This window comes from Rhipicephalus microplus, chromosome 10 (genome assembly GCF_043290135.1).
Source record: "Rhipicephalus microplus isolate Deutch F79 chromosome 10, USDA_Rmic, whole genome shotgun sequence".
Lineage (NCBI taxonomy): Eukaryota > Metazoa > Arthropoda > Arachnida > Ixodida > Ixodidae > Rhipicephalus > Rhipicephalus microplus.
This window is the reverse complement of record NC_134709.1, coordinates 63,774,556-63,792,544: the sequence shown is the minus strand read 5'-3', so window position 1 is coordinate 63,792,544 and position 17,989 is coordinate 63,774,556. Positions and strand designations below refer to the sequence as shown.

The following is a 17,989-nucleotide window of genomic DNA, read 5'->3' as shown; positions in this document are numbered from 1 at the left end:
GGAGCATGCAAACCTTGCAAGGCTTTCGCTTGCATACTATACAGATAAATGGTAACCACTGTCTTAAGTCAGGAATGTATAGGATTACGAATTTCGGTTAGCAGCTCAAACCACGCCCCATCAAAACACAAAACAACACGTGTTTGGGTGCCTGTATGGCTGAACGAATGGCTTAACTAACGTTTAAAGCAGCTCAGGGAGGCAAACACGAACTGGTCATCAACTCACCCAACCTTTAACTTCACTGGGCTTAACTAACCTAACGCCATTGCGCAAGTGTTTTTATTATGTCAGTGAAACTATCGAGAGCAGTCTCTGTCAATAATTGCATTTAATCTTCAGACAGACAGACAGAGAGACAGACAGACAGACAGACAGATAGATAGATAGATAGATAGATAGATAGATAGATAGATAGATAGATAGATAGATAGATAGATAGATAGATAGATAGATAGATAGATAGATATGAAATAAGGGCTGGTGGTTTATAACGAATTTCGCTGCCAACGAAACGCTGAGCAGCCTTTGCATTAGGGAGCGTGCTCAGCAACCGAAGTTCCCCCGGGCCGTGTGGCGTGTGTGGTGGAGTGTTCGTACATAGTTTTGCCCCCGCCCCGCGACTCGAAACCAATTTACTGTGAACGCGCGCGAGAAACCTTAGGAACGTCGAGGACGTCCCTTCGCACTTGTATACACACAGTGGTCGCCTATTGGTGAACAGGCGACGGGGGGGAGGAGAAAAATTACCGGAACACACACGCGCACTAGTCGAAAACGTTCAAACTAACGGAGTCCACCGCGGCGCCGGAGTGCGTTGATTGAAAGAGACGAACGGCCGGCACTTTGGACGCCGCCAAAGCTCTATCTCTCACCCTATTTTTCTCTCTCCTTTTTTTTTTTTTAGTGCGTGGCGCGCGCCTCCATTTCGAAGCGCCCAACCCGGTCCACCAAACGCGAACGCCGCCTCCCTCCGTCTGGCTCCATCTATTCTCCGTCGCGCATGATCGTCGTTTCGCGTCGCCTTCCTTGGTCGGCGTCGTTCGCCGCGCCGTCGGCGAAAATTAAGCCGGCGTGCACTCAGGAACGCGCACAGCCGCTCGCTTCTGAAGAGTGATGTGCCTGCGCACGAGCGGCGCAAGAGTGTTCGTGCATGTAGAAACGTTTTCTCATGGAAGGGGCCTCGAAAAATGATTGCCAGCTTTAATTAAAGCGGCGCGCCCCGTGGCTTCCTTATTGTAGAGTACGGCGAGCGCGAGTGTTTCGCTCGAAGCCTTCGGCTTTGTGGGTGGATTTTTGCGCGTAAGAGTACGGCGCGCGCAAGTGTTTCGCTCGAAGCCCTCGGCTTTGTGGGTGGATTGTTGCGCGTAAGAAAAATGCCATTTGCGGCTCACTCGGCGAACGGCGCTAATTTTTTGCTCGGTTCGAGGGGCGTTATGGCGACACGTCTACGTAAAACGCGTTTCCGAGGAAAAGCGGTCTGGCAACTGACAGTGTATTGGGGCCCAGAAAAAATAGGGGAAACTATGATGGAACTGTTGCGCCGTGATTTTGACGGTAATATTGCGCTGGGATGTTTCGTACTTTGTGTCCTCAGTCGACTTATAGACGTTACATTTCAGTGTGGCTTACTTTAGCAACTGTTCGTGTTTTTTGTAAAGTTGCGCTAGCTCTCCGGTTAATGTAGTTTGTTACGAAGATTGAAAAGAGAGAGAAAGAACTCATTACTGAAAAATATCAAATTCTGTCGGTGTGTGTTGAGTCGTCTACATGAGAATTTGTAAATGGGAAGCGGTAAAGGACAAAAAAAAAAAGGTCTAGTAGCAGGTGGGTAATAAAAGAAAAGGAAAAATATGTCACCGTACTTTGCGGAAGCGAGAATGTACTTCAGAACAAAGTCAAATTTGAACATTGTTGCTCAGGTTTCTCGAGGACCCTTAACTCATAAATTTTAAAGCGGCTCCCATCACAAAAATTGCAAGTTTTGAAATTTATAGGCTCTTTCCAGGTCCCGACCACTGTGATACCCTGAACCTCCAAAATAACTTTAAAAAGATATAACTTCGACAACTTTGAAAAAAATAACTTCAACAAGCGTAAACATATTTCACGTGGAGGCCGTTTGCCGCGAGAACTTGATTCTTTGCTGCAGTGGGGAAACCATATGCATGGATTTGCATGACGAGCACAGTATAATCTGAACTGCGGCTGTTGGTGAAAAACTGTAACGTTCAGTGGCATCTGCGTAGCATGGTCGTCATTAAATTGGGACAGAGAAGATGAGAGAGGTGTACTGCAAAAGGGTGGCTACCTGGGCATCTTGGTATTTCCTTCTAAAAAATATATTTTCTTTGTGCAGACCGTTTGGGGAAAAAAGTCTGATAGAACAGAACGAAAGAGTCCGCTCCGTTTTATCTGACCACTTTTCTGAAACGCTCTGCGCACCAAGTATATTCCTTTTAAAATAAAAGGGTGGTACATTTTCTCCAAAACAGCATATATAGGTAGAAAGCAATGCTGCAGCTTTGCAGTAGCATTTTTCACAAATAAATTGTGGTTTACTATTGAACTGCAGTGTTTTGTAGTATTAGAAGTTTTTGTTTCGTAATGGGAATTTTGCTCAGCGTCACTCTATCTAAGGCGATGGAACATTCTGGCCAGTATAATTGAACGTCAAATGGACAGTAAACACAAAACTACGATTTGTCCTTAGAATGGCAAAAGCACGTCTCTTGTCGCTTAAATGCATTTGGTGAGCGATAAAGCGTGCGAAAATAGAATGTAGGTGGCTGCCCCGCTTTTATATCTCCGCACCGGCTCGCAGTGACGCCATAGAATTGGATGACGTCTTCTGGGGCCTTTCTAACCTCTATTGGTACAGCAAAACAATAATACTGTGCTCTAAGGTATTCAGAGAGATGACCTGGCAGGTCTGAGGAAATCTCTTTGAGGCATTAGGGTCGAAGTACTAGAGAGACTGAAAGTAAAAGAGAGACTGAGAGAGGATGAAATCAAAGACGTTACGCCGACGTTCAAGCAGCGATATCCAGGCACCAAATTTGAATGTTAAAACTCGGCCGTCATTTTTACGACTAATAATAAAATGAAATCATTACGAAACTATGGACTTGAGAATTTTCAAAGCAGGAGTTATTAGTGTGATCTGATCTAGCATTTTGCTTCAGTGTAACCAAGACGCTGTCCCGGCATGGCATATATCGACTTGCACGCTACGCGCCTTTCAGACTTGGAAAATCAGCCGCAAAGCACGTCCCAAATTGGCTCCGTAATAAGGTGTCGTCGTGTGCATGCAACGAGGCCGCGTACAAACCCGTGTCAGCCGAAGCGAAAGACAGGTCACCTTCTAATTCCCCCGTCTCGTTCTCGAAGCGAACGTGCTTCCACGAGACATGGCTAAAGCAAGCCACAAAGGAATTCCCAACGAGGACTCCCGTTTCTTCAGAGAACCACCACCTTGCGAGCGTAAGCTCTTCTTTTCCGTTCTCCCACGAGAGCTTGTGCGTGAGACTAGACAATTTCTCGAGGCTATGGCTTTCCTTATCTTTCTTTTCCATACCCTCAAAAATAAAAAAAAGGTTCGTTTCGTGCTTTCTTTCGGCTTTAATCGCTCGGCTTCGACATGACGTCTTGTGCTCCCCGCAGCATTTCTCGAGAAACGCTGATAACAAAAATACGCTGCCCTTTTGCGGTATGCCGTTTTGCCATCGATTTCTGTCGAGCAGAACGTGTAACATGCGTGTACCGAGGAGGGCGGATAGCAGGAGAGCAGTCGAAATGAATCTTTCGGTTCCTTGCGTCCCACTTTTTTTTTTGGCGCAAATAAAAAAGAACAAAGAATACGAAATCTACGTTCGGAGTTTTCGAGATAACGGCTCAAAGCTCTATATCACTTGGTGTGTGTTTTCTTTTTCGACTGATTTTATTAAACGGCCGAAAGAATAGCGCTAAAAACACCTGTGCCATGGCTAGCGAAAAAAAATACTGCGCATAGATAAGCACGCAGAGACAATTGTTATCACCTGCTTTATTTTCGTGTGCTCCCCCATTGCAAAAGAAAAAGCAGAAATAACGAAAGCGGAAGCAGAAGAAAGCGGCTTTCGCAAAGAAGAGCGATCTCACGAATAGAAAGAACGCTGGGAGATTAAAATAAAAATCAGTCTGGTACATGTTATAGAAACATAAGGCACCATTAACGAGCTCTGCCATCAGAAAGCGCCAGTCCTATCCAATTTCACGCGCGACTGTCGGTTTTGTGTCCCGCGCACGAAACGCTGTCTGCTGGCGGAACGGAGAAAATGCCTCGGAGTTTTGTGCTAACGCACTTGGAAATACAGAGGAAAGAAACACAAGGGGAAAACCCCAGTTTCGACGGCCGTGTTATAGAGAATGCTCAGATGTGCAACGACAGGCTCCGGTTGTCTCGTGTCGCGCCCATGCGGTTTCACTCGAACGAATCCACCGCCCCCAGTTGTACAGCTCGCTCAAAACGCTCGCATGCGACGAGACGCGTCTGGTAATTAGCAACATTACGACGCTTGCCTAATGAAGCCGTCACATGCTGTGGCGCGAGTGTATCTCACTGGCTCGAAAGATAATGTAATGTCATGATTCTGCCTTTTTTTCATTTCTATTTAATTCAATTCAGTTTATTCAACATCTGAAAGATGTTTCGTGCACACACAAAAAAGACTGAAAATGCTCTTATTTCGATAATTATCCTAATCATCATCGTTATATTGAACGCCATCATTATTACTGCAGCAATCGTCATCATTGTTTAGATATTGTCACCTTTTCCTTTATTTACGATATATTCATTCTCCCCATGGCTACATGACCTTCTGTCGCTGCCTTCTACTATGACTACTACTAGTGCAGCTACTACTTCTATTACTGCTACTACTACCATGAGTAGTTCTACTAGTAGTAGTAGTAGTAGTAGTACTTCTACTGCTACTACTACTACTACTACTACTGCTAGTAGTTCTACTGCAACTACTACTACTAGTGCTACTACGAATGTTACTACTACTGGTAGTGCTATTAGTACAACTGATACTAGTGCTACTCTACTAGTGCTACTATACTACTACTGCTAGTGCTACCACTACTACTACTAAATGTCTAAACTTCCAAAAATGACCGATCCTTGCCTCCAAAAAGCGCCTTCCCCTACCGTAAACCACGAACGTAAATATGTCGAATGCCAAGTTGGTGTGGTCTACGATGTTCCCCTGTCATGTGGCAACAAGTACGTATAGGTGAAACTGAGATGTGCTTAAACGACAAGCTCAGACAACATTGCAACAATGTTAGAAATGTCAGAGAGGGTCACCTGGCAATGCATTGCAGAGATTGCAAGTGTGTGCTGGATTTTCGCGCATTTTTTTATGATTATTAAGAGCCGAGACAAGTAAAACAGATTAATGATTCAGGATAAAATATTACTGAACCCGATAGTTTTGGAGTGATGGTTGCCACCTTATCTTTATCTCAGAAAGAGTTGCGATATATCAATGCGACTTGGCAGCCACGACACGTGAGAACACTGCGTGAATAACTGGTACCAGTTTCATTTTTTCTTGGAATAAGCATCGTTCGAAGTGACGTCCTATGTGTTTGTGGCTCTCTTTTCGTCTGTCGTCTTATTGGCGCCTTCGATTCCGAATAACACTACACCAACCCGCCCAGTTGTACACGCTGGCATGCGACAACGATGACGGCAGAGAGTAGTCTAATACCGATGCCACATGATGCACTTCTGATCTGGTAAAGATAAGCCCATTTCTGATCAAATTGCTCTGCAATCATTGGCTCCTTTCCAGAGTTTGAGTTATTGATTAATATGTGGGGTTTGACGTCCCAAAACCACCATATGGTTATGAGAGACGCCGTATAGTGGAGGGCTCCGCAAATTTTGACCACCTGGTGTTATTTAGCGTGCACCCAAATCTGAGCACACGGGCCTACAACATTTTCGCCTCCATCGAAAATGCGGCCACCGCAGACGGGATTTGATCCCGAGACCTGCGAGTCATTAGACGAATACCTTAGCCACTATACCACCGCGGTGGGGTGAGCTTGCGTAAAAAAGTCAATCCTGATCAAATAAGTTCGATCAGGACTAGATGAGATTGCAGTCAAAACTTTTACCGTTTAACATCTATGCGAGGCAACTTCGTTTGACAAAAAAAAGAGACTCCAGCCCAAAAGCCCGTTTTGATATGGTTGTTACAGAGAATGCACACATAGCAACGACAGGCTCTGGTTGTCGCGCGCCGCGGCACTGGCGTTTCTCGCGACGGATTACGTCTCCCTCGTAATACACCTCGCTCGAAATCCTCGCTCCACACGAGACAGTGCCGCCTAATTAGCAATGAAAGACGTTTGCCTAATGAAACTGTCCGAAGGAGGTGCCTTGCATTTTTCAAACTCTTCGGTGCGAGATGGGGGTGACGAAGAAACAAAAGGCAAGAAACGTAACCGAGAGAAATCGTTTCTTTCACGGAGGAACGGAATAAATCGATTTGGGTATGTGCCGTTCGGGCCGCAAGGTATGCAAGATATATGACGAGAAGGTGCTCGTAGACAGCTTGTAGAGTCCTTGCTCATATTTTATGTGCAAGAGCGGAGGGGCGTCGCTTCGGATTCGAAACAGATTAATAACGCACCGGGAAACGATGACGTCTGACGTCAAGGACGAAGTTCTGACTTAATTACGAAAGTTCTGACACAAAAACGAAGAATGTTCGGAGTGTGGTGTTACCCGACGAACGTAATGGCCAATATAGTTGCGCTTAAGTTTGTCAGCGTGAAACGTTAACGATATGGTTGTGGTATACAGTTTATTTCTTGGAACGTTTTTTTCTTCTTGGCACATCGATTAACCGGCTTGATCAACCGTTTACCCGCTCCATTTGAGAGTTGGTGTGACTCGTAGCACCTGCAGCGCTGCTCTTTAATACCTTGTGGTAGGAGCAAACTTTACAGTCTAGTCAAAACGCTTAGTCTAGTTAACACACTTAGGTAAGCACAAAAAAGTCAATCATTAACTTACGCAGTGTTGAAACTAATTTCCGCGTTTATGAAGTGCTAGTGCGATTTTATATCATCTAAATGCATTTTAGGATGTCATGAGGCCAATCTCAACGCACGCCTACAATCGTGGCAGGTTTTCTGCGGTATTTACTCATTGTAAGTGCTCATGGAAGCAGGGGAAAAACATTCGACACACTGCGGAAATTTGTTGTACACGCGTAGGTAGTTAGCGAAGTTCACAAAAGCTTGTGAAAACTTCGATTGGAACTGGGTTAACTGTATGTTACCTGATGTACAAAAGGCCGCGCGGGGGGGGGGGGGGGGTGGCGACGACTCACTCCGGTTCACTAGCGGTTTGCTCTTCCTACAGTAAGGGGAGGGAGTCCAAGAATAACTAGAAGGAAAAAAAATACAGAATAAGTATCGTATGACCAGCTAGAAGTGATTTGCCTTTTTAACTAGGTCAAGATTGTTGTTTGCGTATTAAAAATGCCATCGGGCATTTATACCCCTGAAGAGAGTGCTTTGCTGCAAAATGGACGTAATTAAGGCTCTGCGCCCTTTACAGGAAAACATGCGGCGTTGAAGAAAGTTGTAAATGTTGCAGGTATTTGTACGGTTTTACAAAATACAACGTTCTGCTTTGCTGCGTGACACTACTGTCTTGTCACTGTGGCACGGAGTTTTTTCTAAAAAAATGTGCTTGCCTAATTATTTCGCATTTCCACGCATTGTTTCGGTGGTTGATCAGTGGAGTAGCGTTCATTTTGTGTAGTATGTCTAGTAGATACAATGCAGACAAAGCGACGAAAACAATTTTCGGAGTTGCGTAAGAGACTCCGCTGAAGCCTTGAATACAGAATAATTATTTTCCTCATTTTTCGTAGAGAATAAATAGACGCTCCACCATTATAAGCTTTTTTGGTGTAATGATCTTGACGAAAAGTGATGGGATGGGCTGTAATATGCATCTAACGTGTATGCTGTAGATGCTGCCTTAATTATACGAATGCGATGACGTTGGTAGTTAGTCCACTATAAGCGAACATGTTCAAAAGCGAGGAGGCTGCCAGCGCATCAGTGCTAGCGAGAAGTTTACGTCGTCACTGGCTGCCATTGTCAAGGTGGGTTCCATGAAACACATAATAAGTGGCTGCCACTTTTTGCACTGATAGTGACTTGACTGGCTCTTGGCATCTTCTTCACAGCGGAAAATAGTGCTGCAACGCCAGTTGATGAGCATACAAGGGACAGAGGAGCTATTAAAGCACGTGCCTACCCGACAACAAACAAGACCAAAACTTTGGTATATGTACACATAGCTTTGCATCTTTTTTTATGTTCGTTTGCGTGTTTTGTTAGATGGATCGTCTGTTTAAGTCCAGTGGCACCAGCATCGAGTGACACTCTCGTCCTTTTTTGCAGCACTTGCAGTTGATCACTAGCTTCTGGTTTCTCTAATGCTTGAGGAAAAGTCTTGTGGAAAACAAATATTGCCTGAGCTCTATAGTTCTGGTTCAATTGAAGTGTCCTATTGAATACGTTCGATATCACAGTACGGGGTTTCATTAAAAATGACAATGAACTGCGACGATAAATGCCAGTATAAACGAGTACACCAATAGAGCAGTTAGTTTTGCTGGAAGCAGATGGAATGGTTGCGACACCTGGCGGAGTACATCTCCACCACGCTCTTCTTTGTACATGGCTCCTGTGATCCGCTCTTACAGCACGACAAAAGTGCATGTTAACCCGAGGAATACACCAGGGCACAGGAACACAGACGTGCGAGTTCCACTACAAGGCACCTAAGTCAATGCCTAGGGTTGCCTCCAAGTTTTGTTGCATTGATTACAGAGAAAATTTCGGACGGACGTTTACTGACTGTGAGAGCAGCCCATTGAACTGCCGAACTCTTGGCATTGGTGCAGTCTTGCAACAAGGGGAACCGGAACCGGAGAACCGGCACAAGGGCGAGGCCCCCACCGTCTCGGCCAGTGACGTCAAACAGAGGACCACGAGCAGCGGCGCTGTATACTTGAGGCAAACGCCCCTCATGCGGAGACGAATGCACGGAAACTCCATCGGCACTCCGGGAAGCCAGATGAGGCCCGCCAGCCCGGACGAAGGATCAGCCGGAGATACTGGTGAGATACAATTTCTATGCAATGTACAGATTGTGTATCTAGCGCTAGGATGTATATAGTTTTTTCTTGTTTTGTTTTGCACAGAATTCCCGGATCTTTCGCCGAAAGCATGTCCATAAGAAGATAGAGAAGATATTTGCATGCTGGAAAACCTTGCATGTATTTAGTGCAGTGTCGGTTGCAGGATATTGCAGTCGCGTACGTCAGATGATAGTGATGATGATCGTAATAGTGGTGATTGCCGTGTTTTGTTTGATAGAATTTGCCACCAGTAGTTGACTGTGTTTATAGTTAAGGAAAGCTTTCTGTTGTCCTTCAAAGCTATAGCTTAGCCGAAAGCAACGCTTGGGCCTACGTACATAGAAGTTACGTTATTCAAGACCACAGAAACCCATTTTTGCTGGGATTGTCCAAGCAGGAGCTAGCTAAAAAATAGTATAGTCGTAAAAAAAATATTTCGAAAACAGTTTAATGAGCGCCCTGTAATAGGACAACAGTCATAAAAGCAAGTATAATATTGAAGAATATGGCGAAATAGACACAAAACATGTTGGTAGCTGCTACTTTACCTGTCTTCTAGACGGGTTGGCTTCATTTAGCTTACGTTTTATTCTTTAAAAATATGTGAGGGGTAGTAAACATTCTCGCTGCTACTTGTGTGGGCAAATTTCGCAGAGGTGATCTTTGGAGTGCGTTCTGATCGTAATGATTTAGGGGGCGGGGCGGAAAGAATGCGGGGAGGCATACAGCCCCCTCCTCATAATTGAGACGCACGCTGTAGAAACAGCCTCTGTTTGCTGAACACGTGCATGACGTTTTAACCTCGTGTTTTAGGTAGGCACGTTCATAGGACAAGTTGGCTGGTTGTTTTCGGTGTATGGGGTGGTACAAGAGCAATATAGTTCCCAAACCTGAAGTTCATTTATTTTTGCTGGGCTGTTAAGAACAGTGGACATGGTACGCTAGAAGGAGAGGAAAATGAGATGCGGTGCATGGCACCGGGACCTTGGTTCTTTTCGCTGCCGCTTCGTGGGCGATTCTGCGTGGTGGGATGTGCCAATATTCAGTAAACCACCACCATAGTCATCATCATCATCATCATCTTTTCGCAGAGATAAGCGGCAGCGTTCAGACGAGCTGTTCAAAGTTGTTCAGGCGTATTTTCCTTAAACCCGGTACATCTAGAAGGAAGTGTTCAATTTTTACATGAGCCTCACGACTAACCCTTCCTCCTCCGTTTGCCCTTCTTATTGCGAGATGTTGTGTTAACCCGAACCGTGATACGTCCGCTCCATCTCCCGACTCTTCCCGTATCTATCTAGAGTACGAGAACAACGTGGATGTCATCCTGGGCGAAGACGCCGACCTGTCTCGGCAGCAGCAGCAGCATCGCGGCATCGGCGCCAGCCAGTTGTCCCGCTCGGTGGGTCACAAGCGGGCTTCGCAAAGCGGCGCTGAAGCAGCCGACGGTTGGCAGGGTGACGACCCGGGTCCGGCTGCGGCATCGTGGGAAGGCGACCGGCTGCGTTCCTGGCAGGAGGACGACCCTTGGTCCGAGGATGCCCCATACCCGTCGGACAAGCAGCGTAGGCGCCGTGGACCGGCCACCGAGGCCGGCGGAGAGGGAAGCCGCTACGAGCCTCCTCTCAACACGATTGCCATGACAACTGTGGCCACCACCGGCGACGTATGTGTTTCCTCCCGCTATATGTGCTTGTTAACAGTGTCACGAGTTTATTCCATGCCCTAGTCGTTTGATTTTTTCTTAACTAAGAAGTGTTGTATGCCGGAGACTGTGGTCCACCAAGACTTCACAGACACTTCCGTGACGGAAATGCGTCAGTAAAATACATATGAAAACAAAAAACTAGAAGATTTTTTTCATAGGATCAGATTACTTGGGAGTATTTTCAATATGGGACAATAGGTGCCGTGTGCTAAACCCACAGCGCTACCAGCGCACATGCAAACGGTTTCACGAAAGCACATTATATCTCTCACACCTCTCTCTCACAGTGCTTTGAGTTGGTGGTGGGTAAGGAGAAAAAAAGTGGAGGCTTCGCAGTATGGGAGTTCTGCAAAGAAGTACTGCATCATCACACGTCACAACGCAAACCACAAGTCCGTATCAGTGATACACCAGTCACCCTTCGTGGAACAGAAGTACTAATGTCTTTTAGAGCACGACTAAATAAAGATAGAATACTTTCCTGATATGGCTTGCATTTTTCCTGTACTTAATGTTTCCCTTCTTTGCGTTGCGTCACCACCTTTCAAACAAAAATATTTCCGCTTATTTCAATGACCTTGATAACGGGTGGACTCCCAGGTCTAGCGTGGCATTATTTTATTCCGATATACTAAAGCCATCATTGGGAAGTTGTTAATTCGCCAGTATACCACTTTAGACACTGAGAAACATGAGTATAGCCTCATTAGTTAGGCGCACGTGTGATAGAGGTTGTTTTCATTTTTAATTATTTTATGAAGATGTAGTGCTGAAGATGCAGTGGTAACTTTGTCATATCACAAGCCATTGTGCTACTTATCAGCCTTATTTATTTTCACGTTCTGATAGTACCACCACTGCCTAAACTTTTGAAGCTTAGTAATGTATGAGAGGCAACTTAATAATTACCAAGATCCGCATAAATTTTTCATCTGCCACAGTTGATAAGGTTTGGTCGAACTTTTGAAGCTTGCAAAGCAGTGTAACTATTTTGCTAACTGTTTGTTATGCACAATGTAGGCTTGAAAATTGAAGCAAAAAATTTGGGAGACAATTCAATTATTCAATATTCTATTCAATTCAATATACCATTTTTGTAGGTGCCGCCCTTACTCGAAAATACTACGATTTGGCAGTGAACTGTGTGACAAAATCGAAGATGTACTTCGGAGCAGAAGTTCGGTAGGAAATATACGAAAGCTTAGAAATTGTCCTGTTTAAAACACGTATACACTGCACGAGCATGAAAGTCAAAAATAATTGACTCAGCTAAGCCACAACTATTTATGAATAATTAAAGGGACTTATGACTACCTTTTTACAAAACACCCAAAGCCCGCGAATTTTAACTTTCAAAATCATGCCTATTGTGCACGCAGCAGAAAAAAAATGGCTGCAAAAATAAGGGGAGAAAGAAATGTAATCGCTGGTCTGAGAGCAGTGGTTATAAATTCCGAAAAACTGAGCTTTAGGAAAATAGCAAGCACTACGCATTCATGGCGAAGGGCGCTTAAGTGGTTAAGTTACAAAACAGAACGCAATAAATAAAACAGATATTTATATCGCCAAGTTTCATAGTGCCAGCTTCGCAAAGTCTTTCATTTGGCTTGCGCCGTTTGTGCTTATCGCTTGTGCCACCGCAACGGCGTGCGTGTCGCTCGCGCTTCGTTTTTGCCGCGTTACGCAAGGAAGGACAAACAGTTTACGACACCGTCCTGGATAAAGCCACCGCGCTTTAAAGACCCGTATCTCGGTCCGAAATGCTACAATATCTCGGGAGCACCCATAAAGACGGGCCACGCTGACCTTTATCTACAGTAGCAAAAAGGAAAAAAAAAAGTTTGGTTAGCATTACGTACTCTGTCTCGTCGATAAACCGTGGGTCAGCTATTACACGGATTTGTTACCGGATTCCCGTATGCTTTGTGCCGATGGTTTACGACACTCCGACGTTCGGAACGGCCGCTGCTTGCGTTGCCAAAGTCTCGTGCAATCGCGTCAAATCCGCCCATATGAAATCTGATCAGGGTTACCACTAATATCTACAGATAGGAGTACTTTGACAACAGCAGTCCCTTTCAATATGGTCATGCTAGCTTAAAATGCAGTTTATTACGCGAATCTGGCGTATAACGTTATACGTATTTCATTAGTATTTCTCGGTTAAAGGCTGTTAAGTGACAGGGCACTCTGAAACTGTAAAGCCGTGTTACTGTGAAGTGGTGGCACTCTTTGTTGAACAGTATACTATATGGAGTTACTGTATATGCTAACATTAGGTAGCATATACATGGGTCATAAAAGAGCCATATATATGTGGCATACTGGCAAAGTGTATAGTGTACATGACTCCTAAATGAGCAATTTACCGTTACCATGCAAAGTGCCACTATAACGGCATACTGGCACTGTGTTCAGTCACTGTATATAATTTCTAAAAGAGTCATGTAGAGTAGCTCTACATAGTGCCGGTGTAACGTGCAGCATGTATTTTGTAGTATTCGTATCTGTGTTAACCTTTGTTGTACGGTATTTCTCAGATCAGTGATCACTGTTTTTAACGAAATAATCACCCCTACCTTTTAGCGTTTATTTTATTATCTTCTAAAGTACTGTACTTACACCAATGAAGTGAGCGACGAGAGTTAGATTAGGGTGACTAGCAGAGAATATAGGTCTAGTGTGCTCGTTGTGCAGCTGTAGTATAAAAAATGATTACTACTTCCAATTTCAGCCTCATGCTGCTTCTGCTCGTATCAGAGGTAGTAAAGCAAAACTGGATTAATGTTGGCTGCTAAACCACGTCGCACGTAGAAGCCATTCTTTCATGGGATGCGAACACAATGCGGGAATTATTTCTGCCTGGTCGTTTGTTTTAATCAACGTTCATGGCAGAGACGACATTATTCACTCATTTTTGCCCATAATACACTGTGAGCATATAGAAAACATTCTCGCCTAACGACTACGTTAACAAACAATAAATCGCCCTAACGACGTTAAATGTTTGTCTTGATCGCTGGTTCAGCTAAGTCGGTCGTTAGGTTATTGTGCGGGAACATTGTTATTGACGGCTTAACTTGGCTGGTGTGAATGGATATTTTCGCGCACGATTTTTGTATTGCTTTATGATTTCTGAAAGCTTCATAATCCAAATATTATCGAAAGAGAAGAGGAGTAGCCCAAGCCATACGTAGGCAGCAACTTCTGTTTAACACTTGCTAAAATAAAAAGAAGTCGATGAACCATTTTGATGAAACAAAATTGAGGTGTCGTGTGGATCATTTACCATCGTTTCTTTTTTTTTCATACGCTTTCTGAATAGAGGTAATCTACACCAGGGGCATCAAACACGCTTCCCGCGCTTTCATCGCTCGTGGTTCAGACTGTGCTTCCGTCGCAATTTGTTTCCCTTAATTAGCATGTCAATGAGCTACGCAGGCATAACTGGTCTCAAGCATTATCCTTTACTTAGGCACTTCATGCGGTCACCTTGTGGCCAAACATAACTGTTGAAAAACACTCTATATCCATGATAAACGTCAAGAATTGAGCCATTCTGTTCATCGCTAATTCCGTTTCCAGAATGATCCCGAGAATTCTCATTCACGATTGATACACGAGATATAGGAGGCCAGGCCTTGCGCTATCCTACAATTAGCGTATGTTTCTCGCTAGCTGGGGGGAGTTTGACACCCTTGATGTGTGCTCTCCGATTCACTTTTACATTTGGTGGCAGGAAAGGGGCCGTGAGTATGAACCGATACAACCGTTGTCTATTCGCTGGCTAATTTTCTTTGGCCCACAGTATAGTATAGCGAACCGGACACGCGTTATGTTGACCTTCTGTCTTTCATTTTTCTCCTCTCTCTCTCTAGCAAATCCAAATAGCAAAATCATTTCCTCTTCTCCTCATTTTTTCGGCCTAGTCAAGAGTCTGACGGAATCCCGTCTGGTCGGGGACAAACACGGGAGCCTTGTTTTGAACAAGGCTCCCGTGTGGGGAGCCTAAACGTCTTTTTAACTTTCGTGTATTTCACCTTGGTCGGCGTTTTTGTTATTTGGCACATTTTTTCAGCATATTTTATCTAGTAATTTCTGTTGTATCAACTATTTTATAACTGTTGGTTGATATGAGGGGTGGGTGGTAACGCCCCAAAACTACCATATTATTATGAAACACACTGTAGTGAGGGGGGAGGGGGGCTTCGGAAACTTCGGCCACCCGATGTTCTTTAACGTGCACCGAAAGCGAAGCACACGGGCCTACAACATTTAGGCCTCCATCGAAAATGGAGCCACCGCAGCCGCGATTAAATACCGCGTCCTGCAGGTCAACTATAGTAATCGTGAATCCGTTCTTCTTGTAAAACTTGCATATCCTTGATCTTCTGTCAGCAGGAGTCAGTGCTGGCCCCGGGATTGACGTCGCCGTGCCAGCAGCTCTCCTGCTCGAGGACGGGCCGTTGCGTCCAGGACGAACGAACGGGCAGCGTGCGATGCGCATGCGCTCTCGGCTACACGGGCGCCTTCTGCGACCAAGGTGCGTCACGCTTTCACACGATTGCAGCCCTGGATGAATTTTTTTCTGCGAATGATATCGCTAACTCGCAAAATACCAACACTCCCAATACCCCAGCGTTGTAGGAACTTGAGAGTGTTTGAGGACTTGAGGTTTTGTTTTTGTTGCGCCGAAAAAGGGTAGTTTCTGCACCTTTTTTCAATATCAATATACTCTTGTAGAAGATGCGTGGCACCTGAGAGAATATTGGCACGCATTTTTAAACAGATTGTATATAAAAAGTGTGTCTTTTTAATTGACTCGGCAATAAAGAATCAGTGAAAAAAGTAACAGATGTTTTCCTTTTCTCTTTCAGAATGTTTAATGCAATAAGCAGTTTTGAAAGGATGGCAGTGCCACTGCTTGACTGAAACCAGGAGTGCGTCTCTTTGTGCGATTGTGGTGCTTACCATGTTCCCTTTTCTTCCTTATGTTTCTAAATCCCGTAGGGAGACGAAGATTTATTCCAGAATCGATGTAGCTGACGAGAAGACAACATTTCGAAACGAGTTGTCTGAAACATGCACCTCTTGTTGAAATGTTGCGACGTTTTCTGATAAATTAACGCTTATCGACTCATATGAATTAATTACGTGAAGTTCAATTAGCACGAGTGCAAAGATTTCATTTTAGTGCATAGTTCCTTGACAAATTTGACTTGCCATGAAATATCTAGGACACGAGTATAAATCACGGGGTCGCCCACGGCTTCACAAAGAATGAAATCCTTGTGACATTGCTAGTGATACTCGCATTATTTACTCAGCTGTTGTGCTAAGTAGCACGCTGTTCGGGCAAGATAGAGAGCCGGGACTGTTACCAATATCCTTGCTTTTCGTGAGGCACCCCAAGGGGCCACTGTGTGTGGAAAGACAACCGTGCGGAAAAAATAATGTATGACCCGTCCAGGTCTAAGTAGCTGTGATGATGAGTTTCTGGAATCCTGCCGCCTAAACTGCTTGAAAAGTGATCCAACTATGTGATATGGGAAAGACATTTCTTTTTAATGGCAGTCTGTTTTTACTCGCAGACGCTGCCTGCGTCGTCGGCCTTCTAAGGTGAGAGAGAAAGAAAGAGAGGGGTGACAATTGGCGCGAGACGCGAGCATGCGCTGTAAGGGTTGTGGACGGCGCCGCCACCGCTGCCACCGAAGCGTGACATCGTGTGACTAGTAACTGCTCCGCATTTTAAAAATTGGCATCGTATCTGCACGTTTTACTGCAAAAGTCGTCGAAAGACGATGGTCTTGCGTCTGAATGGAGTAAATAAAACGTTCATTCGATGTACTGCGCTAGAAAATCCATAAATGGGGTACTGAAGGCGCTGCGTTTACGCTGCGTGAGACGTGAGCGCCATCTGGCCGTGATCTTCGAGAACGAAAGGATGCCCTCCGATATAGACGGTTTCAAGATCACAAACGTTGTATCCAATAAAACTTCCGGTCTCCTCGTATACCAGCTCCTAACGTTCAAACTGAATGCACGTTTTTAATTTTTTTCAAGCGTAAGAAACGTCTCTCTCGTTTTTCACATAAATTAATCGTGCGTAAAGTTCAAGAAAATGTTTTATAAGATTTACGTGACTCAAAAGAACATTTATTTGAATATATTTTGCCTAAAAGTGGAAGGAAACTTTAGAAAATTAGCGGGCTATTTTCTAAAGCTCTTGTGGTCCTTCAATGCTATCAGAGCACATCGATGGACAAAACCGGAAGTCATCAAGGGGCTGTGGTGGCGTGTGCGGGCAATTTCGGAGGCCATAACTTGTAGAATGCAAAGTTATGGGTATATTCCATCACCGTACTTCTTATCAGCAAAGCTAAGAGAAAGCCGCCTTTTCGTTCATTGAGTGGCATTGTCAGTGCAGCGTAATAAATAGTACGTTCTTTATAATTACTAACGTATGCCTTGTACAGTATGAAGAAACACGCCTCAGATATTGACATGTTGAAGTTGTGGCCAGGTACGTGCAATATTTACCTTCAATCGAAAATACGCTCTAGTATGAAAGCCGAAACCAGGTCAATATTGGTGGGTGCTGTGGATGCGGTTGAATTTCAGCCATATCGGGTGACGCACAGGGAAGTTATCTGGGAGAGCAAATTTTTTTCGTCGAAGTGTACCAAGAAAGACCATCGTCGTTAATAAATGTTTGGGATATTACGAGCTCAAAAAACCACCCTGGCCGGTTTTGAACCCGGGTCGGTGGCAACCCTACCATAAACAGGGTTTCTCTGAGGTCGTGCATTTTCCGGTTTTCTTTGCCAACGAAAGAAGGGTGCTACAAACGGCATCGCGTGGCGTTACTCCACATGTAAGCATGCCAGAACGTGTGACATCATGATTACGTCACAGTATTTGGCGATCTGTGACATTACTATGACTTCATATGGTGACGTCATCCCGTTACGATGATTTTTTTTGCATCACTTGTCTCCGACACCACGGGAAGGTTACCGTCAATGGTGAAATCACCCGTCTCATGAGGCATCCA

At 44.7% G+C, this 17,989-nt stretch overlaps 1 protein-coding gene across 2 annotated transcripts in view; it reads left to right on the top strand.

Annotated features, from left to right (window-relative positions):
* Positions 1-17,989, top strand: part of LOC119181638 (pikachurin) — a 173,252-nt gene that overhangs the window by 113,364 nt on the left and 41,899 nt on the right. Inside the window, exons 3-5 of one of the 2 annotated variants that reach the window (XM_075875762.1) lie at positions 8,991-9,206; positions 10,529-10,893; positions 15,337-15,478. In XM_075875762.1, coding sequence (XP_075731877.1) covers positions 8,991-9,206; positions 10,529-10,893; positions 15,337-15,478 — 723 coding nt within the window. Of the gene's footprint in view, positions 1-8,990; positions 9,207-10,528; positions 10,894-15,333; positions 15,479-17,989 lie in introns of both variants that reach the window. The other variant, XM_075875761.1, reaches the window with a different exon arrangement.